This window comes from Typopeltis vanoorti, chromosome 23 (assembly GCF_054136105.1).
Source record: "Typopeltis vanoorti isolate ZY-2024b chromosome 23, IOZ_Tvanoo_1.0, whole genome shotgun sequence".
Taxonomy (NCBI): Eukaryota; Metazoa; Arthropoda; class Arachnida; order Uropygi; family Thelyphonidae; genus Typopeltis; species Typopeltis vanoorti.
Window position 1 is genome coordinate 54962919 of NC_143571.1, and position 23842 is coordinate 54986760.

At 33.4% G+C, this 23842-nt stretch overlaps 1 protein-coding gene across 1 annotated transcript in view; it reads right to left on the reverse strand.

The window, feature by feature from the left end:
- Positions 1-23842, reverse strand: part of PolE1 (DNA polymerase epsilon catalytic subunit 1) — a 415552-nt gene that overhangs the window by 385396 nt on the left and 6314 nt on the right. The window contains exons 3-4 of the mRNA XM_090412775.1: positions 11563-11781; positions 9286-9423 (exon numbers count right to left, since the gene is read on the reverse strand). Coding sequence (XP_090268901.1) covers positions 9286-9423; positions 11563-11781 — 357 coding nt within the window. The remainder of the gene's footprint in view (positions 1-9285; positions 9424-11562; positions 11782-23842) is intronic.

Sequence of the window (23842 nt, forward strand, 5' to 3'; positions counted from 1 at the left end):
GTCACATAACCTAGATAAGAATTCGGCAATAGGAACAAGTGGGATATCAGCATGTATGCTAAAGGAATAGGCTCTTGACATGTTTGTATAAATTGAGTCTTAACTCAAGAAAGATACCACAGGAATGGAAAGAATGTATGATGATGATCCCATTGCATGAAGGTGGGGGCAAAGACTGATATGTCTAATTATCAACCTATCAATATCTCTGGAGTGACTGTGAAGAATTTAGGAGTTAATAAGAATTTCCATACAGAAATGGGTGGACCAAGAAGCTGTATAAGGAAGACCTCATTTTACATTTCCTCTATTTAGGAAGATTCAAATTAACGAACATTTCAAAACCAACAGCAAAAAAACTGAAAAACATAAACAACAAAAACACAAATACAGCATGTCAGCAGCATTAGTGATTGTCTTTTGTTTTATATTCTATGCCATTGTAGGCAAAGATTACAAAACAGTTTACATTTGGGTTCACATTGTAAAGACTGCTAAAAATGTGAAAGTTTTAATGTTAGTATTAAATAATAAATTAAAAATGTCATCTAAACAGGATCAATTCAATATCTTCCTCTAAAAAAAAAAAAAAAGCCAGAAAATCAGTTACCATTGACAATATGAATCAAAACAACATTCCTATAATTCAAGCAGTAATAGACGAGGCATAGCTTTGTTTAATGAAATAAATGAAGAAACTGATGAAAAAGAGTCATTCATGGAAGTCATTCATACTGATGAAACTATCTCAGTTAAATGCATTATCATTTCACCTCAATTCACGAATGATTCACTTTATAAACATTTTGCAAAGGGGTATCTAACCCCTTTGTAAAATCTAAAATGAAGCCTGTACTTTATGGGTTTACTAAAGGAAGTCTCTGTCTGAGCAATTTGTTCATATAATAATGTTACAGCTGAGTTGGATAAAGGAAATGGATGCACCATGATACTGTTGGACTTTGCTAAGCCATTTGATAGGATATCACATGAAAGACTATTGCATAAACTGGAGAATATGGGATGGGAATATACACCACACAAGTATAATGTGTGGTGTATAATAGGATATCACATGAAAGACTATTGCATAAACTGGAGAATATGGGATGGGAATATACACCACACAAGTATAATGATGCATGCATGCATGACTGAACTGATATAGCAATGACAAAGGGAGTGAAAAGGAGAAACACAATATGGAAGGGATGACCCGACATCCCAAGAAGAGTACGACTAGTTTTATTAGGCAGGAGTGGTAACTACAGCAGTAGGAAAAGTAATATGTAGAGGAATCAATTTAGGTTACTTATTCAAATGAGTAGCCTAAGTTCAAATTCAAATTCTTATTTGAATAAGTAGCCTAAGTTGATTCCTTGACCATATTACTTTTCCTACTGCTGTAGTTACCACTCCTGCCTAATAAAACTAGTCCTACTCTACTATTTTAAGAGATGCTTGAAGTTATCATACATGTTCATTAATGACAGATGCATTAGGAATAAAAATCAGGAGTTCTTAGCAATGGTAAATGCAAATAGCTCAAATATTATTGACATTAATGACAACACCTGGCAGTATAGAAGTTTTACAGTGGATACATTGCATAATTCAGATGGTCTAGTCAGAAGACTGAATTCCAGATGACTCAAGTAGTGCTATCATAGTAAAAAGGGAATCAAAAATGGATGTTAGAATTATAATATAATTTCTCTATTGAGTGTTCAAAGTAAGATTTTTGCAAGTATGCTTGAAAGAAGACTAAGAAAAATTGTGAAAGAGATACTTGGGGATGAACAGCTGGGTTCAGGCCAAGTAAGAATTGTCAGGATCTGATCTTTACTTTAAGGCAAACAGCTAAAGAGTCATAGGAAAATAAGAATCTGTATAAGTTTTACAGATCTGGAAAATGCAAATGATAAGGTGCCAGGAGAAAAGTCATTCAAAATCTCATATTTCTATAACGTAAAGGGAACATTATACAGAATAACAAAGAGTTTATATGTACATTGTAAGTTAGCTGCTAGAACTGAGGAAATTATTAGAAGATGGTTTAATGTAAAATCAGCTGTAAAACTAGGGTACACACACTCTATTGTTAGTAATCAAGAATAGATCACATTATTATGAAGGAAAGTGACAGTAAACCAGATAATCAAAATTTTAGATTTTCAACTCAGCTGTTTATTTTATTCAGCAGATGATAACATCAGCACCTAAATAAATCCAGTTATTTTGCAGAAGCCTTCAAGATTCTAACTGTTATGGCAAGTTTGGTATGAAAATCAGCAATAAAAAGATAAAAATTATGAAAATAGGTAGGAACATGAAAAACGACTGCATTCTCAATAGTAAACCTATAGAATTAAATATTTCAGTTATCACAAATTTTTATTCAAGATGGTACATTAAATTTAGAAACAGAAAACAGAATTAAAAAAGATAACATGGTGTGGAACCAGTTGAATAAACTGATAAGGAATAAGAGAAAAATTGGCCAAAACACTAAACTAATAGCATATACAAGACAGTGTTTAATCCCCCAACTGGCCAGGAAGTCTATAGACGTCCAGCTAAATCTGGATATGATTTTGTAACAGCTATTGAATAACATGGATAAGAAGTGCAATTTGGTGTCACTATTTCATCCACCTTGGCCGGTAGGGAGGTTAAACAAATTTTAATACCAGTTCTGTTACAAATAAAATATAAAATATATGAATAAAATAAAATATATGATCAAAGATTAGAGAGCAAAAATGAGAGCTATGAGAAAAATTAGAGGAACATATGGCATCAGTGGCAGAATCATTTTTAATATGATTCAGCCAGCATTCAAAAACTGTGTAAGCAGATTTATGACAAACAGAATGGGAGAAGGAAAGGAAAGGAGAGGATAGCAAAACAGATGTTTAATGTCAGGATGGCAAGAAAAGACTCAGATGAAGATTGAGATCTAGGTGGATCAATGCAATTCATAGTGTCAAATGGTGCCTTAGAAGACCAAAATGTTAGATGTGCCCATTTGGAGATATGATAAATAACAAATAATCTGGAAGAAAATTAATGATAGGAAGCAAAATCAGGAATATGAAGATGATAATGAGACCTGCCTGCCTGACAAATTCTTACAGGAATAGAGTGCAATGGATACACAATATTCAAGGAAAACAGACAAAATAAGAAAGGAGAGAGTTTTGCTTATGATTGCAGATGCATTGAATGGGAATAATGGTGATAGTATGAGTAATACCAGCAATGGATTTGAGCAGGGCCATTTGGTGTGAAGTAGAGGTTTAAGGAAAACAGTTGACTGCTTCCTTAGACTAGGGTCATCTGAAGATGACTGTGAATTGCATGGACAGATTAACTTAACAAAATACAAGAAGGAATGATTTCACCATGTTGAAATCACCATGAGAGAGGAGGAAAAGAGAATTTATGGTGTTATCAATTGGAAACTTCTTTAAGCAGAATGTAATGGAAGAGCCTTACTGTGCAAAAACATTACATGGGGGGGGTCTATTTTAAGATGAGGTTTATACCACCAAATAGTGAAAGTTTCACATGGGTGAATCAAATCATGGAAGTTCAAAAAAAAAAAGGGGGGGGGGGGATATGCATGGAACTATAAGACAGGAGATTATAATAAAAATAGGATAAGGCAGCTGAGAACTAATCGTCAAGAATATTTCACAAAAGGATATAATTATTATATAAGGTAATTCCAATGCAAAAACGAAAAGAAAGGAATATATTAAAAAAATTATTGAAAGCCAAAGCCTTTGAAAAAAACAAATATTAATGGCAAACAATTGATTAATATGGCTGACCCTTTAGGGTCAAAATAAGCAGTTAATATTTTTGAAATTTAATAATGAGCAGTACTATGTTTATGAGAAAGCATATACACAAACAAGCAAACATGGAAATCACTCGATGGATATGCATTTGATCAAACAAACCATATCATAATCAACAAAAGGCATAGAAATTGCATCCAGAATATTTAAAGTCACAGGAGCTGAGTGTAATAGTGATCAGGATGGCAAGAAATTTTTGAGCACATTTGAATCAACTGAGATATAATATTAACAAACTAGATAAAACAGAGGAGAAAAGAAAATATGAGACTGAATTTTAAAAAAAAAGATTGAAAAGTGAGTAACCGAAAGAGAAAGAAAATATTATAAACATCTGGAACCATCAAGGATCCATATCAAGAACAACAAAAAATAAAATTTTTACATGAACAAACAGAATCAATTTATTTAAATAACCAAAGAAAATCTTCAATGAAATCAGAAAACAAAAAAACAGATCATCATATGAAAACAACAATAGTAATGGAAAAATGCTAGCTACTAAAGATGAAATAGAAAACAGATAAAGCACTTAACTGAAATGCAATGAACCTGGTGAGAATTTTTGAAGAGAAAAGTTATTGTGCCAGTCACCTAAAAAATATTAATTTTTTAGGTGACTTTAAAATATTTTTTTTAAACCTTCACTAGCTAAAGTAAAAGTAAGTATAAAACAACTCAGAAATAACAAAAGTATCAGATATTAATAGAATAGTAACCAAACTCAGCAAAATATGGTGGTGGGATATAAATAAAAACAGAAATACATAAACTGATAAATATATGGGAAAATGAAAATAGTCCTCAAGAATAGAAAAAATCATTGATCACATGGTTGGCCTGGTTGGTCAAGTGGTTAGTGTATCAGCTCTCAAGCCATAGGGTTGAGGGTTCAAATCTCACCGTGGGCAAGGATGTCTGAAAATACTAGTGGTGGATGGTAGATGGCACTGGTGTAGATGATGATGGTAGTAGTGGTTTGATGTAGTTGGTGGATGAAGTGGTGGAGACGGAGAGCTGTAGAGTGAATGAATCCTTCGATGAATCTTTGGACTCCTTGGAGGGGTTTTGTAATAATAATAATATCAATATATCAAAAAATATATCATCACAGTTCCTTGTGATATTCTGTCAAATGCCTTAGGAAAATCCAGAAGAATCATTATATAGCATTCCCTTTATCCAAGTAAGCCATCACTCTACTATAAAAAGTTAGTAAATTACTAAGGTATGACCTACCTTTCACAAAGCCATGCTGTCCTCCCACAAAGTCAAAGAGCCTATGTTGCTCAGTGGGAATGATGTTTGCTTCCTCGGTGCTAGACCGCCAAATCAAAGGCCTACATTCAATTCTCAATTGTAATCGCTGATCAGAGAAATCATTTCTGAGTTAGATGATCACTGACAAGCAAGCATGTTTTTTTGTTTTTTTTATGGCCCAGATAATTCAGTTAGTAGAGCTTTGGGCTTTTAACCTAATGGTCCAGGGTTCAAGTCCCTGTTCGGGCATGGACAATTTTCTGCTGGCCTGATTGGCTGAGTGGTTAGTGTATCAGCTCTCCAGCCAAAAGGCTGCCGGTTCAAATCTCACTGTGAGCATGGATGTTTGTGATTGTCTGTGAAAATACTAGTAGTAGTAGTAGTGGGCAATAGATGCCATTGGTGTAGATGATGCAGTTCACTGTAGTTGGAGGATTGAGTGGTGGAGATGGAGAGTTGTAGAGTAGGTGTTCTCCCATGATGAATCTTTGGATTCCTTGGAGGTGTCACATAATAATAATAATATAAAAGTATCATATTCTTATCCACACATTCCTGAATTCTGTCTCTGATCAACTTTTCCAATAATTTTACCATGACTCTCAAGATATTGACTGGTCTACAATTTGCTACTACAATCCTGGAGCCTCCATTACACAAAGGATCTATTTTGACATTCTACTCCCTTGGGACTTTACCAAAGCTGAGACTGAAGTAAACAGTGTAGTCAGAGGCAATACCATTTCCTTTACACATTCTTGTAATATGTGAGATGATATCCCATCTAACAGAGAGATTCTGCAATATTCTAAGTACTTCCGATTCATCAATCTCTATTCATACATCAATTCCTGTCACATCCTGCAGCAATACCTTCACTTGGATGACAGACCCTTGCAAAGTGGTCACTAAGTAACTAACTATTTTGCCTGCTTTTGTCACCTCTCTACCATCAGCAGTCTTAAAGTTACACCTCCATAGTCATTCTTCCCTTTACTTGCCATATAGCAAAAGAACTCTTTGAGATTTCCTTTGACTTGCTCTGCTAATTGCTTTTCATAATCTGATTTTGCTTTCCTTACCATGCTGGTTTCTTGCTTGAGCCTTGTACTTCATTTCTTTCTACCCCACCTCTCCACAACATTTTCTTTTTCTTGCAAAATTTGCTTAATAATACTGCTCATTACTATCTGATATACAAAATCAAATTAGAATAAGTATTAGACTGAAAAGACACCTCAAGAGGCCAAGGAGTATGGCAAATGTACTCTATTTTTAATATACACATATATATATACACACACATATATACAGGGCGAGTCAAAATGACATGAGCGATTAGAAATATTTATTGGACAAAAACTATTGAACACAACAACATGAAACTTGAATTAATTAAAACAGTAACTGAAACAGTTTTTGTACCCGATTTATAAAGGTTCAATGGTGAACCATGTGTCGCACGCCACATGTCAATGCAATACACGACTCCTTGCCACACAGAAACCAACATATGAAGATCAATCATTTCTAAAGCTCTGCATATGCAATCTTTCAGATCAACCAAATTTTTGTGGCAAAAGCAGCACATAAACTTTGTCCTTTACATAACCCCAAAAGAAACAACTCTAGTGGAGTAACGTTCAGTAACCGTGCAGGCCAGGCTGTAGGACCCATTCAGCCTATCCATCTGCCAGGAAGTTGGATTTCAAAAAGGACATGATTTTGTGTGATGGATGTGAATAGTGCTCCATCCTGCAGTATTGAGTCTGTTCAGAAGTTGTGGCAAATATCTCCAATATGCCACAGTACATAATTCTGGTTACATTTTTTTCAGCCAAACATGCAAGGTCCATAAACTTTATTTTCTGTCAGGGCACAAAGCACATTTATCTTTGGACTATCAATCGAATATTCAACAGCTGCATGTGGGATTTCAGAACTCCATACACAGATGATGTACTAGTTCACTTTTCCTGACAAATAAAATAGGGCTTCACCACTAAAACACAGAATCTTGACATTAACATTTTATCCTCTTCGATGCAGGTCATAATGTCTGAGCAAAAGAGAAGCAGGCCATTTTATCATTTGCTATAATAGCCTGCAATAAGTGTAAATGATATGGATGGAGAGCAAGGCATTTCTGCAGAATTCACCACACTGTTTTCTGTTGTAAGTTTTGCTCATGGCCACACTGTCATGTCAATTTCAACAGACTTCAAAGAAATGACTGTCGAACATGATCAACTGTTTTTTCACTCACATGTGGTCGGCTGGGACTCTTCCCTTTACAGATGTAGCCAGTCTCTTGAAATTTGTTATACCACTTACAAATGGAATTTGCAGCAGGAGGCTCCTTTCCATACTTTTTTCTAAATGCTCAGTACATGGTAATAACAGACTTTGTGCTATTGAAACTCCAAAATACAAAAATGCACACTCCAGTCCACTCGCCATCTTTTCTTTTTCTACAATGGTCAAATATTCTAGTGATAGCTATAGAAACACACTCGTGTGTATAAGTAATCTGAAACTCTTTGAATTTCTTTTTCAATTACTGCATGTTGCGTTTTCCAAGGGTGATCCATCCATTTGATTTAGGGTCAAACCTGTATAACAGAGAGGAGACCTCCACATAGCCTTTAAGGGAATGCAAAGAACTGACCAGAGATTCTGACTTAATGTCCAATCTTCACCTTCTCGTGGTGCACCCTGTTAGGTATCTACCTGGATATACTGAACGAATGAGGATGGGCTGGCAATTTGGGATTTAGCCAACCAAATTATATTCTTATTGGCTTAAACCACAAATAAAATGATGGTACACCATGACAGAATTTCATGTCGGCTTGGGTGTAACCTAGTTAAGCAATGTCACCGTCGTTTTCGTGGGAACCAGGGCAAACAGTGAAAAGTCAGCTAATGGAACAAATCCTGAAACACACCCCAACTCAACATCACCAGAGTTAAAGATTGGTACTATTGACATAAGAAGATTGAATGACAAAGAAATGGAGCTACCTGAGGAATTGGATAAGTACTACCAGATCGACATAATAGGGATGACTGAAACTAAAAAGACAAAATCTGGTGAGATTTTTCTGAGCAATAATGCAAAATGTTATATTCAGGCAATGACAATCAGGGAAAAGAAGGTATAGCTAAAGTATTCAACACTAAATACGAGGCCTAATCTTCTTGAATGGCAGGCAAAAGAGAAGTACTTGATATTGAAGTACAGTGATGTGGACAAATATCAGAATGGGGAACCGGACAATGAGACTTATTTGTGCCTATTGTCCCACAGGGGGGGGTCATACTAAGGTGGAAGTGGAGGAATTTTTTGAGACTTTAGAGAAAGCAAGTGACATAATGAAAAAAAGAAAAGTTGGTCTTTGTTGGGGATCTAAATAGCAGAGTAGGAAATGATTGTTAGACATACAAAAATATTTTGGGAAAATTTGGAGAAAAGAACAAACCTAATAATAATGGCAAATACCTGTATTTTTTGGTCTGTAAATTGTGTCTGTCTGTTTACAGGTTGAAAAAAACCCAACTTTCCAGGAGAAAAAGCCTTTCTATCTCCCTAAGTATATAGCCATTGCATGGCCTGCAAAAGGGCCCTTCCTCGATGAGTTCCTTGCTCTCTGGAGCTACTTATATACAAAAATAACTACAAATAGCAGAAGTTCAGTTTTACTGAGCATATCATCTTGAAGGAACACAGGATTAGAAAATTAATGTGATTCAAGATGAAATTTAAATCTTAGAGAGATTGCTGAAGGAGTTAATATTCTTAAATTGCAATAATTCAGTTCAGATTACCAGATAAACTCTCTTATGTAAACAAGGTGCTGAAATGATGGTTTCGACACGATGTAATGGAAGTTTACAAGACCATAAATTACATTGCTTTGTTTAGCCTGGAATATAATTACATATTGCCTTGTTTGGTATTATGTCTGCATTCTGCAATTCAAAGTATGTGTGTGTCATGTATACAGTGTTCTGTAAACATCATGAGGCAGCTAATGAAATATTAAGTTTATTAAATTTAATGGCATATATCTTGTTACTTCTGTAGCTACACATAACTGAACCAGCTTATTAATCAATGCGATGCAGCCAGGAAATCCTACCTCGTTAACATTTCCACATAAGCAGATGTAGACTTGATCTTGTCCTGATTCTTCTTGATAGTAGGTAAAATCTCTTTGCGAACTTTTGTCAAGTCTGATACAGTAAGGAACGACAGCTTCAAATAGGCTCTTTTTAAGCCTATTAAATGATTAGGCTGGAAAAAAAATAATATATATATATATGAATAGCTGGTGTTGCAAGAAAAGCAAATATTGCTATAAAAAGTCAGCTATCTTCTTTCCATGAATGTTTTAAAATATACCAACATTCTGGTTTATTTGTAAATTTTCTGATCAAATAAACTGGTATGAAAGAAATTTAAAGAATCACAATGGAGAAAAGAAATAATAAAATATGATGTAAAAGAAATTTAATAATATATTATATATATATATATATATATATATATATAGAATGCAATAATATAATATACATAATATAAAATGACATAAAGGCTTATCTCCAAAATAAATCTTTTGCTCAAAGCTCACTCACTATGGAGTAAATAGATGATCTGGAGACATCTACACCTTTATTGAAGTTTTTTGTATATTGAAGAAAAAAAAACAGTATTTTAATAGAAAGACAGTCTCATTAGTATTTCAAACTACTTTGTTGTGTAATATCTGGACAAACTTACCTCTTCCATACCTATCAGCAGATTAAAAAAGGAATACCTAAAAGTAATCTGCTCTGAAGATCTTGTGTAATAATTTTATCTCTGTCCTAGATCAGGGACTGAATAAAAATTGTTTTATCAAAAGCAGAACATATTTTCATATAAACACATTCACAGTTCAACCACAGAGTATATCAGCATTTTAACTATAAATCTCACCCTCCATTAATATTCCTTATAGTATTTATCTTATTCTATTTATGTACTTTTTATATTTTGAATTCCACCTATGAAAGTTTGTATGCCTACAGTGCATTAATATTAGTACTGTAGGTAGACTCAAGGTTGTTAATCTGGAATCCTTAAAAACCAAACGTGAAATTTTTTCAAGACACTTCTAAGCCTCCAGTAAGTGAGTGAGACAATGGTCTTGCACTGGACAATTAAATGCACATATGTCCAAACAGAGCATTCAAGAAGATATATGCCTAATGTGGATTTTCAACTTAGTGTTGTTAACTGGAAATTGGTATACCTGACACTCAGCTAACCAAACTGGTGTAACCTACAATAAAAATCACAGATAAGAAAAACACCTAGAAATACATATTCATTCATTCAGTCTTATCTGGATTATTGTTCACAGATCTGATCACTGGGTTTCTTGGGAAGTTGAAATGATGGAGAATTAGGCAAGTGAACAAGATGGGGGATAGATTGAAGGTTTCTAGGTTAAAAAGCTTAGATGACAGGCAGAAAAGAGTGGGTATGATAGAAATATATAAGTTGCTAAAGGATTTTACAGAGTACATGCTAACAAAATTTTTCAATACATGACAGGACAGGAGAGAAAAAGGGATTACCCATGGAGATTGTTTAAAAGTGGCATTTAGCAACAGTGTAATTACCAGATTTTTTCTGAAGAGTAGTGAATGAGTGGAATGTAATGCTAGACCAGGTCATGATTCCTATGCTCCTGAACAAGTTTAAGGAGAGATATGATAGGCATGGTGATTAGTGTGGACCTCATGCAATGAGTCTGAGAATCCATAGATTACTGGTGTTGCAAAAACAAGAATTATATTCTTATTTTGTAACACAGGTATCACCATAATCTCTATTTTAAAAATTAAATCTCTATTTTAATCTAAATTAAAAAAAAAAAAAAAATCAGCTAACGCCTTTTTTATTCCCGTATACGGGAGTAGGCGAGGCCATTTAGCCCTATCTAACTTTTTTTTTGGAGACTGAGTGGACAGTTCAATCTCCACTGGTACCCAATCAGAGACAGATGGCCCAAGGCTATCACTAATTAAGCGGTACGCAGTGAAGAGAGACGGCTCAAATGTGCCGCCATCTCGTGGTCCCTAACCCTAACACAATATATTTAATGTCTGAAATAATGTGGGTTCTACGGTCAATTTTCTTCAGTTTACAGGACGAAAAACCCGAGTTTCCGGGAGGAAAAACCTGCTTGCCCGTGCCAGAGATCGACTAACTCAGGAACTGGTCGAAAAAAGGCTTAGAAAAATTTCCTCTAGTCGCCGACTAGACTCGAAACCAAGCCTTCCTTCGTGCGGCCAAGTGCGGTGGTGTGCAAACGCCACATCCACTGAGCTACACAGGCTTACATCTAAATTAAAATAATATTATAAGATATAAGGAAAAGCATACCAAATCTAAGTCCTCTTTATGAACTATAACAACACGAGAAAGGCTTCCTGCAAATCTTCTTGTAAGAAAAGAAGCAACCTCTTGTTCAGAACCTGATCGGGCAGCAACATAAAAATATGGATTATAACAATATGATACTTTAAACCTGCTGCCATCTTCTTGAACAAAGAAATAGTCTACAGCACTCACTAAACGTTTATCTTCATCCAAAACTTCTGTCTAGTATTTAAAAAAATAAATAATATAACAGAAATTATTGTAACAAACTTGTATTAAAGCAATATTTATATGAAACATATTAAAGAAAAAAAAAGTTCTTAGAATCAACACACAAAAATCACTCGTAACAGAATAATTCATTAACATTTATTTAAGAATTATAAAGCACAAACATGAAAACCTAAATAATCAACAAACTATATTGATAATACATCTTACCTATAAACTGTGTATGTATTGATACAAAGTTTATAGGTAACTAAAGAATAAAATTGCAACTGTTCCTGTGATTATGGTTGGATTGGTTTTTTATATCATATGAAAATGTTCTAAGAAAGATTAAATTATATTATTTAAAGTAAAGACCCAATAGGCTTCATTTTGACGATGTAAAACATTATTAAAATTAAGGGGGATATTAAATCCCACATTGTTTTAAACCCGAATAAGAAACTCAAAGAGTTTCATGCCGAATATAGTAACTATAAACGTATCGGCGACCAGTAGCGTAAGCTAAAGCACATAGTTCAAGTACGTAGTACAGACTTTGAGTTTCTTATTCGTGTTTAAAACAATGTGGGATTTAATATCCCCTTAATTTAAATAATGATTAAATTATATATTTGTATTTAACAATATAAAAGAATTTTAAAAAAAGCTAATTAAAAATGCTGGAAGACGGTACCTCAAATAATAACTCCAATACATTTCTTATCTCAAAACTGATTGACAACTCCAGCATATACAAATAATTTGTTCTCAGTAAACTACAATTTTCAGTAATACAAAAAGGCTGTGACATAACCTTCGATAACTCACATACTATTATGTATTGAAGGTTATGTCACAGCCTTTTTTGATCCCCAAAACTGTACTGATGTTTTTATTTTGCATTCTTCTTTACAGAGGGGATAACATAATAAAACAATACCCTTTCACTGAAAATAACAGGAAAAAAACAAAAAGAAGAAAGAAAGAGGATATGCATGTGTGTGTGTGAGAGAGAGAGAGAGAGAGAGAAGAGATTGATTCAGAGTGCAAAAATGATATAGCAAGATGATGCCAAGTCTATTCAGTAGTTTTTTTTATGCTTTAGACCAGAGGTCAGCAACCTTTTTAATATGAAGAGCACAATATAAAATTTGAAAATTACAGAGAGCTCATGACACAGGCATTTTTTCTCTCATTTCAGGCTTAGAGATTCTATGATTAGTTGTTTTTAAGAAAAAATGAGATTTCAAATTTTAACATTTTAAATTATGACAAAATATTTTTTGTCATATATAAATGAATATAAAATATCATAAAAATTAAAATAATAAATTAATACAAAATACATAAATTCAATAGGATTTAATGAGAAACCTAGCCTTGTACATCATCTGCTAATTTTTTTATAATCAAGCATATAGTTTGAAGTACCTGCTCTTAACCAATTATCCAAATGTAAGTCTGTAAGTTGAGATTGATATTTTGATTTCAAATATGCCATATTTGAAAACAGGGTCTCGCAATTGTATGTAGTTGCACAATATGAATAAATTTTTAGCGAGCATTTTCTCAGAATAGGAAAAGTATTTCTATCTACTAACTTCCAGAACATTTTGTCATCATGATGAGCTTTTTAAAATTATGTTGTTTTGTAAATTAATTATTTCCATTTCCAAGTCTTCTGTATTACTTAGCTCAAAGTAATTGAAAATTTTAGTAGGTATATAGTCTTCATTAACGTTAAACGGATTTAGGAAAAATCTAACAAGTTCTAAAGTCGCAAAATCTTGAAAGAGGGAAGAAAATTCTTCTAATAGTGTCTATGATTTTTTATATATGATGTAGTGCTAAATGTTTAATTTTTCATCAGATGGGATTTCAATAGTTCCAACTTACACTTGAAAGCATTGACTGTACTAATCATATCAGCCAATATGGGAATTTTTCCCTTGTGAGTGTAGATTTAAATTATTAAACTTTGTCATTATATCTGTTAGAAATCCAAGATCTATTAATCAATTTTTATTTTCTAATTCTTCGTAAAAATCGCCTCTTGATGTAATAAATTCTTTTATTTGTGGCAAAAGAATAATAAATTGCTCAAGTATTTTACTTCTGCTCAACCACCTCACTTCAGTATGTAATAGTGGGTCATCATTTTCAGCGTTTTCATCTTTCAAAAGTAATTTAATTAAGCTGTGTTGAGTTGCTTTTGATTTTATCAAATTAATAATTTTTGTTAATTGACATTACATGTTTAAAATTGACAGTTTTAGAGTATAACATTTCCTGATGAATATGATAATGATATGCAATAAATTTAGGAAATAAAGGGTCCTGTCTGCACAAGCCGATAAATTCATTTTCCTTACCGGTCATTGTTTGTGCACCGTCAGTAGTAATTGAAGTTAATTTGTGAATTGGTAATTTTTTGTATAGTACAAAATCTTTAAAAACGGAAAATATATCCTCTCCTCTAGTGTGCCCCTTCAATGGAAGAATTTTAAGAAATTCTTCTTTTGTAGAAAAATCATCAAATACCATTTTCACTGAAACTGAAAGCAGTCGATTCATCCAGCTGTAGCGAAAAGAAAACACATTTTTCCATATCATTTGCTAATTCTGTTTCTAAACAAACTGCAACTGATTCAATTGTTCTAGTTACAGTTCTTGCTGATAACTGCAACGTATTTATAGCTGAAATACGAAATAGTATATATAAAAATAATATTTTGGTTTTATTTTTGAAATCTTCAAAAAGTGAATCTACAGCTTCTTACATAGCTTCTTTAATTAGATCTCCATCTGTAACGGTTTTTTCTTCTTAGCTAGCAAATGCAAAATTTTAAAAGATGTGACTGTTGCTGCTTTTGACTGCTGAAATGGTTTAGTAAAAAAAACTGTTGTTTAGTAATGGATGATTTCAAAGATAAAATCTTTTTTTTTTCTTATTTTGGATTTCACTGGATAGTCAAAATTAAAATTGGCATGAATGGTTTTGAAATGCCTTTCTATATTACTTTTTTTTAGAAATAGCCACACTCTTATTGCATAATAAACAGATACATTTGCCATTAAGATTGATAAAGCAATACTCTTCCACCCAATTGTCATTAAAATAGTACGTTCATTTCCTTTCACGTTTATCCATTATAAAGGGTTAAAAATATTTTTGTAAACAACATTTAGAAGTGGTGTGAAGGGTAGTGAGAGCGGTTGTATTGATAACTAGATGACTTCAACAACTCAAACTGCTTATGATCAGTGATCTCTCATCTTAACAGACACAAATAAAGCAGTTTACAATAATTTCTCTGAGGGCACTAAAAATTCACTGCGGGCACCATGATGCTCATGGGCGCTGCATTGCCGACTCCTACTTTAGACATATCACACATTGCAATGGTTATATGCAAACCTATAGTACATTTTTGTACCATGGGTGGGCTGAGGATATTTTTATCAATTTTATATTTTTTTAATTTTCACTTTTTACATAGTCCAGAAACTCTGCTCTAGAAGACTGACCAAACATGGAACTTTTTTAAGCCACTTCAGGCCTCCAATGAGCAGGATGGTGTTCTCAAACCAGGCCATGAAATTCATCTATCATCTAAAAATAAATTTGCATTTTATCTTTTGCACTTTGTTACAAAATGTTCGGGCATATCCAGTGCTTTCTTTGTAAAACAATAGGCACCAATATTCTTTGCTAGCAGGAAAATTTCAAATTAGAAGGATATGAAAAGAAAACAAAGGCATTATATACTGATCACATAATGTGATATATTATGTGATCAGTATACAATGCCTCTCATAATGTGATAATGTTTTCTTAGAATAAGAAGAGCATATTAGGTATATAACATACAATTTGTTAAGCATAAAATTATTATACAAGTATATAAAAAATAAGTAAAATACGTATAATGATTGAATTAAAATTTTATTATTATTATTATTATTATTAACATACCGCGCGGTTAGCCTAGTGGCTTTGCGCTTCGCAACCATATGCCTGGGGAAGGAGTGTCCCAGGTTCGATTCCCGTTGTAGACGTGAGGAATTTGAGGATCTTCCTCAGGCATAGCCAAGTTAGCCAGTCTTGGGCGCGGTCAGTAGGGTTTTTTCCGCCAGTTTATCTGGCGTTTTTCATCCCGCAAAACAGGCAAACCGGCCCAGTGAACATACGCCTCTACAGTCAAAAAATATATTCCCCCCCAGCGGCAGACCAGGCGACGGGTCGGTTGGGAGTAGTACTAACAAGAAGGCGCATCTAAATATAACACGCGGACCCTGCATAGGAAGCGGGAATAACGCGTAGAAGAAGAAGATTATTATTATTAACATCTAACCTTCTCATTGTGGGAGGTACACACTATCACACACAAAGTTAATCCAAACCATGCCTTAAACTAATTCAATGTGTCTACATTCACAATACACTCGGGAAATGCATTCCATTACACATGTTCTACCCCACCCCCATTGAATGAAAAATCTCTTCCATGTCAATCCGATACAAATTTAAATTAAAGATGCCAAGAAATTATATTCTTGATTTAATCCTTTATCCAAGTCTAAGCAAATAAAGTTTGCACATGAAGTAACTTCACAACTGGGCAACTCATATATAGAGACTAATGACTTCACATCACTTGCCTTAGTATCCCATAATGCAAAGCACATATCCTTACTGACATGTATAATGCTATGCATTATGGGAAGGGTCACTACCCAGACTGCTTTTAACCTTTATTGAGGTGAAAAAGTAAAGGGGTGCAAGACAACCTGATAGATGGCTATGTTCACAAACATAGATGGCTATCTGACAACACCATCAAAATAGCCGATAAGCGAAGAATGGCCAAAGCCAGGGAAGACAAAGATAAAGTCAAAAAGGTGAACACAGTGTGACATGAAGCCAGGAAGGACAAGGAAAGACAGATAAATGAACAATATCAACATCTAGAGTGGTTCTCAAACTGGGTGCCACAAGTATGCCACAAGGGTGCCGCGAAATTTTGAATCGTTTATTTGAAAAAAGCAAAATATTTAATTGCCACAAATAACTAAATCAAAAACAAAAAAATTATATATTTTGATTTTAATGGATGAAGCGTATATAAAAATTAATCGTTTTTTGTATCACTCTTATATTATATCCTGGGATTTTGTTAGATCACCGCGTGTTGTAGTAACTAGATATGTGACGGCGCATAAATACTGGGGAAAATGAACTAATGAATGGTTAGTTGTCCTACTGTCTGTTTTAGTATTTCTCTGTTCAGTGTGACAAGTATTATACATGATCATTTCCCCTAAACAAAAATCATGAATCTTTTGTCATCGGTGAGAATAAACGAAGTACGATATTAAAGTCGTTAAATTCAGTGAGTAGAGGTTTTTCTTATTGTTATATATTCCAACTATAAAGTTGGAATATATAACATTTATATATTCCAACTTTTATTTAAACAAAATTGAAATTTAGTTTAAATAAAATCTGTTTTCTTTTAAACATGCTTTCCTTCATATCTTTAGTATCTGTAATATCAATTTATTTATGGGTTATATATGCGAATCTTTCAGAATCAATTAATCAGCACTTTACTTTCTATAAAAAGCAAATAATACTAGGGGTGCTGTGAAATTTATTTATTGATTTTAGTGTGCCGCCAGACAAAAAAGTTTGAGAACCACTGATCTAGAAGCTAACAGAAAGGAACATACCAGAGCCCAGTTTGCTGAAGCAAAGATGATGCAATCCAGTTTCTCTGCACGACAAGGCATAGTCAGGGACTGCAACAGAAATGAACTGAGCAACAAGCAAAAAATCACGAACAGGTGAAAAGAATACACAGAAGAGCTATATGCCAACCTGACTGAACACCAAGAAGACAACAAAACTGGCCTCATGGACAGAGAACCAAACATTTTGGAGGGAGAAGTAGCTTGGGCCATGAAAAAAATGCCAAACAAGAAAGCCTCAGGTATTGAAGGATACCTGCAGAACTCCTAAAACCAGTGCAGTCAACATTATACAGCTTTGTACCAAGAGGTATGGTCCACTTGCAAATGGTGTAAGGACTGGAGAAGATCAATATTCATCCCAGTACCAAAAAAAACCGATGCCAGATATTGTTCCAATTATTGCACAATAGCACTGATTTCTTGTGCAAGCAAGATCCTACTGAAGATTATTCAACAGTGGCTACAGCAGGTCATCAATTAGGAACTACCTGATGTCCAGGCTGGCTTCAGGAAAGGGAGAGGTACTAGACTTCACATCACCAACATGAGATGGATTACTGAAAAGACCTGTACATGTATTTCATTAATTACAGCAAAGTTTTGACCATGTAGAGCAGGGGTGGCCAACCTATGGAGCATGCGCCAAAAGTGGCACATTGCATGATTAGAAGTGGCGCGCTGAACCCCAGAGAAAAATTTTAAAAAAATTTGTATACAATGTATATAAACACACAATTAACCTACCACTGAATTCTAGAGTGCGCACTTATTATACTTGTTTGATCTTGAAGCAACAGGCACCGGCAAATGCTGACATGCGTCACCAGTTACTCAATCCGTTTACAGCTGACTCTCGTGTCATAATGTTTAAAGAACTTCTGATTCGATGTGAGTGAACAATTCTGTGTTTTTGAACTTTATGTTTTTATTAACAGTTCTTTAAGTTTAAGATAAGATTTCTGTTTTCATGAAGGCTTAATATAGTTCTGTAAATTTAAAAATAAATGTTTTCATTTTGAACGTGTACATCAAGTTCTTGCTCTCTCCCCCTAATTTGCTGATTACTGAAACCTGCAATTATTCAGTGTATTTGTATGTGTGTGTTTTTTTTATACAATATCTTTCCTTTTTATTTACATATAGTAGGTTTATTCCTAAAATTTAACTGATCATCAGCAAAGCTTTCGTAATGAGGATGTTTGGGTTGTGTGTGAGATGGCCAGCTGATCGACTGTTTTATGGCAGGAAGCGATCTCGTATTTCATTGGACATAATATATTACGAGAGAGAGAGAGACAAAAACTCTCTATGAAAAAAATATATCTATGATTTTTAAACTTACAGAACTGTATTAGGCATTCATGAAAACAGGAATCTTATCAAAAACTTGTAGAACTGTTTTTGAATGTTCATAATGTTTAAAACGATAAAATAATTTAAATAAATTATTTAATAATAAGCTTTACTTTTTGAAATAATTTTTTTTTACTGTCAGTTACCCATTACTTTGCAAAAGAAAATGAGCAGAAGAAAAGCAGAAGGTGATAGCAAGCACCAGTTTAATGAACTGTGGGAAAATGAGTTCTTATTTATTGTGGGTCCTTCAGGAAAACCATTGTGCATTGTTTGTGAAAGCACTCTCTCAGATAATAGAAGACATGATCTTAACAGACACTATAGAAAACATCAAGCTGAATTAGAAGAAAAACTGAAGTTAGTTCCTGGGTCTGAGTTGCAGAAAGAATATGTGGTTAAGAAAAAAGAAGAAATAAAAAAAGAGACAAAATATATTTGTGAAACGAAGTTGTGAAAGTGTGGCAATGCTGGAGGTGTCGTATGAAATTGCCTTTGTGCTGGCTAAAAAACACAAGCCTTTCTCTGATGGAGAGGAAGTTGTTAAGCCCTGTCTCGAAAAATTTGCAAAATGTCTTGGTCATAAAAATGTTGAAAGAAAAGTAAACCAAATTGCTCTGTCCAAGCAAACAATTACAAGATGCATCGAAGAACTTTCCCATGATGTTACTGAGCAATTGAAAGACCATGTTCTTTCTTTTCTTTAGCCTTGGACGAATCCGCTGACATATGTGATTTAGCCCAATTAAGCATTTTTATAAGAGAAATTGATGGTAATTTTAACATCTTTGAAGAACTTATCGGTCTTGAGTCACTTCATGGAAAAACCGGAGGGGTCAGACATATTTGACAAAGTAAAGTCATGTCTAGAAAATCAACAACTAGATTGTAGTGAGCTCATCGGTGTTTGCACTGATGGAGCACTGTCAATGGTAGGTAGAGTTTCTGGGACTAACTTTACTCGAAAGGTTTTTAGGTCATTCTCTACTAAAGTATCACTGTATTACACATGAAGAATCTCTGTGTGGAAAAACTCTAAATTTGAAGCATGTTATGATACCAGTTGTAAAGTGTGTGTGTGAATAAAATTAGAGCAAGAAGGTTAAACAGAAGAGAATTCAGAGAATATTGTGAACTGCTAGATATGGAATATAGTGATCTCATTCTTCATTGTGAGGTGTGCTGGCTTTTTAAAGGACAAGTTCTCAGTAAATTTTGGAAGCTGAAAGAAAGTCTTCATAATTTTCTGGAAGAGAAGGATGTGATGCATGAGGAAAAAGCCCTGTTGTGTGATGAGAAATGGCTATTTGATTTAGTATTTTTAGTTGATGTTACCAGCCACCTCAATGATCTAAATCTGAAACTGAAGGGCAAGAACAAATTGTTTCCTAGCTTAGTAAATGACACTAGTGCATTCAAAATGAAATTAAAACTGTTCATCTCTCAGTTAGAAAACGGGGATTTAAGTCAATTTCCACATTTAAAAGAACGTAGTGAATCTGTTGAAGATAATGGCAACTTTACAGAAAATACTGAGAAACTCAGATTATTGCAAGAGTCCTTTAACAGTCATTTTAGCGATTTTGCCGAAGAAGAAGACTGTGTACTTGCATTTATAAATTCCTTTTCACTTATTTAACAAAAAATCTCTTGACGATGCCTAGTAACATACAAATGGAACTTACTGATCTCAAAACCAATTCTTTATTGAAAATGAAATTTAATGAACTTCCATCACTCCCAGATGCTTCTGATATAATTAATTTCTGGCTATCGTTGCCCTGTGAACATTTTCCAGAACGAACTGAGAAAATTTGCTCAGAGTTATATCTGTCATTTTGGAACTACATACAGATGCGAAGAAGCATTTTCATCAATGAAAATGATTAAGAACAATCTACGATCGAGACTGACTGATTCAAATTTGAAAAACTGTTTGATGCTTTCTGTAACTGATTTAACTGCAAAAATTACAAGCTTAACAAAAGCAAAGCAATTTCAAAAGTCTCAATAAAATAATTAATGTTTATCTTGTCTTTATATGAAATCCTTTTATTTAAAACTGCTAAAAGTGTCTATATTACCATATAAATCATTTTATGCATAACTGTTAAATATATCCATATTACCATATTTTAAAAGGGCTGAAAAGTGGTTAAGTTTGTATGGTGCATCTTAACTAAAAAATGAAAAAATGGATGCATGAACTATAAAAGATTGGCCACCCCTGGTTTAGAGCATGATAAGCTATGGGTGGCTCTGCATGACCTTGGTGTCCCATCTCACCTGATCAAGCTTATCACTATATATTGATCGGGCCCCCATGTGATGGAGTTAAAGAATAGTCCCAATGTAGCCCATGCATGTCATAAGGGGAGGGGGTATAGTTGGGCCACCCTGCCTCCAGGGGCCAAAGTTTGGAGGCCTGGTCCTTCAGGTTGGGAGTTTGGCAATTGGCTAACAACCTGTAAAAAAATATCTCTTGTTAAGAAAGCTAAACAATTGAAAGACAGACTTAAAGGAAAAGGTTAATGAATTTTGGAACATGGAATGTTAGAACAATGTTACAGGTAGGGAAAATGCAAAGTATAGCAGAAGAATTAAAGAAATATTAATTGGATGTTACAGGAGATAAGATGGAGAAGAAAAGGAAGAATAAATACAAAAGATTATTATTATTATTATTATTAAGTAACACCTCCAGGGAGTCCAAAGTCTCATTGAGGGAGGGCACCTACTCTACAGCTCCATCTCCACCCCTCAAATCCACCAAGCACAACTACCTTCATCATCTACACCAACACCATCTACTGCCAACCACCACCATTATGAATAATTTCACAGACAATCACAAACATCCATGTTCATGGCAGGATCCGAACCCGTATCCGCTCTCCAGCCAAAAGGATGTGGGTTCGAATCCTACCATGGACATGGATGTTTATATATAATCGGCTGTATTACATAATATAATCGGCCAACCAGACCAATTATATTATGTATTACAGTGTGCTGAGAAGTTATGGAGTAGGATTTATTGCTAGAAAGAAGATTTTCAATTCAGTTTTAGGATTCATGCCAATAAATGAAAGAATTTGAAAGTTACGAATTAAAGGGAAATTCCATAATATCACTTTTATTAACATATATGCCCTGACTGAAAATGCTGCTGAGATTGTGATAGATCAATTTTATGAGGAATTACAAGAAACAAGTGAAAAAATAAATAAAAATGATGCCGTGATAATGTTAAGGGATCTTAATGGAAAAATAGGGAAAGAAGATATATTTAATGAAGTAATTGGAAAGTACAGTTTACATGAAGAAACCAGTGAAAACAGAAATAGACTTATTAAATTAGCAATATCAAATAAACTTAGAATAATGAGTGCATGTTTCCAACATAAGAAGATACATTTGGAGACCTGGATCATTCCAACAACCAAAGAACGTAATCAAATAGATTATGTCCTGATTTTGAAAAGATGGGCAAGTTCAGTTACTGATGTACAAGTATACAGAGAAGCAAATTGTGAATCTGATCATATATTAGTTAAAATTAAATTTATATATAGAATATCAAATGTAGACCAAAAGAAAACTGAAAAGATAAAGAAGTGGAACAATGTAACATTCCAAAATAGAGAAATAATTGATAAATATCAGAAAAAATTTCTGATATTTATCAATTAGATAAATATCACAAAAAATATTTCTATCAGAAATATTTTTTGTGATAATATTTCACAAAAATATTATCACAAATATTTTTGTGAAATATTTGTGATAATATTTTTGAAAGAGAAATAGAAAAAGGAAAGAATATGGAAGAAAAATGGGATTTAATCCAACAAACAATCATAAATGTAGCTGAAGAAGAAATAGGATGGTATAGGAAAAATAGAAATGATTTGACGAAGAATGTAAGGAAATAATTGAATTGAAAAACAAAGCAAGGAAAAAGTATTACAAAGGAACACAAGAAATAATAGAGAAGAATATGAAAAGAAGAGAAAGCAGGCAAATAAAATTTGTAAAAAGAAAAAGAAAGTGGAACAAATAGTGCAGTATAATAAGAAAAGAAAAACTGGAAAATTCTATAAAGAATTAAAACAGTTAATACATAATTTTGATACAATAGTATGTAAGGATAAAGAAGGGAAAGTATTAACTGAGAAAGAATTAGTTAAAAAAAGATGGAAGGAATTATTTAAGACAGCAGAAGAAAATGGGAAATATGAAGTTCAAAATAATTGTAGAAACAGGAGAACTTATAAAGAACACAGGTGAAATCTTATTGAAAGAAATTTATTATTTGATATTAGATATATGGAAAGAAGAAAAAATGCCAAATAATTGGAATAATCCAACCAATATATAAAAAAGGAGATAACATGAATTGTATGTATGTTATACATAAGATTAGAACCATATATAGAAACAATAATAGGAGAGTACCAGTGTGGTTTTTCAGAAATAAAAGATCCACAATTGATAATATATTTTTGCTATGAAATATATATAGAAAATGCTTAGAATATGATATAGAACTTTGTAATTTATATATTGATTTCCAACAAGCATTTGATAAATTAAATAAACAAGAAATGATACATAGCCTGAAAACACTGGGAATAACAAGAAAACTAATTAGATTAATTAAAATTACATTAGAAGGATCCAAAGCAGTAGTTAAAATACAAGGGGTATTAACAACCACTTTGAAATAAATTGTGGAGAAAGACAAGATGTACTTTCAGCAAGTTCATTTAATTTGTTACTTAAAGCAATAATAAGAAAGTTAAATATGAGAGGATTTATTAATAATAAAATAACACAAATATGTGCATATGCAGATGATATAGCAATAATAAGTCACAGGAGAAAAGATTTAGAAGAGAAATTTGAAGAACTTAATAGAAACGCTAAAGAAGTTGGATTACAAATTAAAGAACAAAAACTA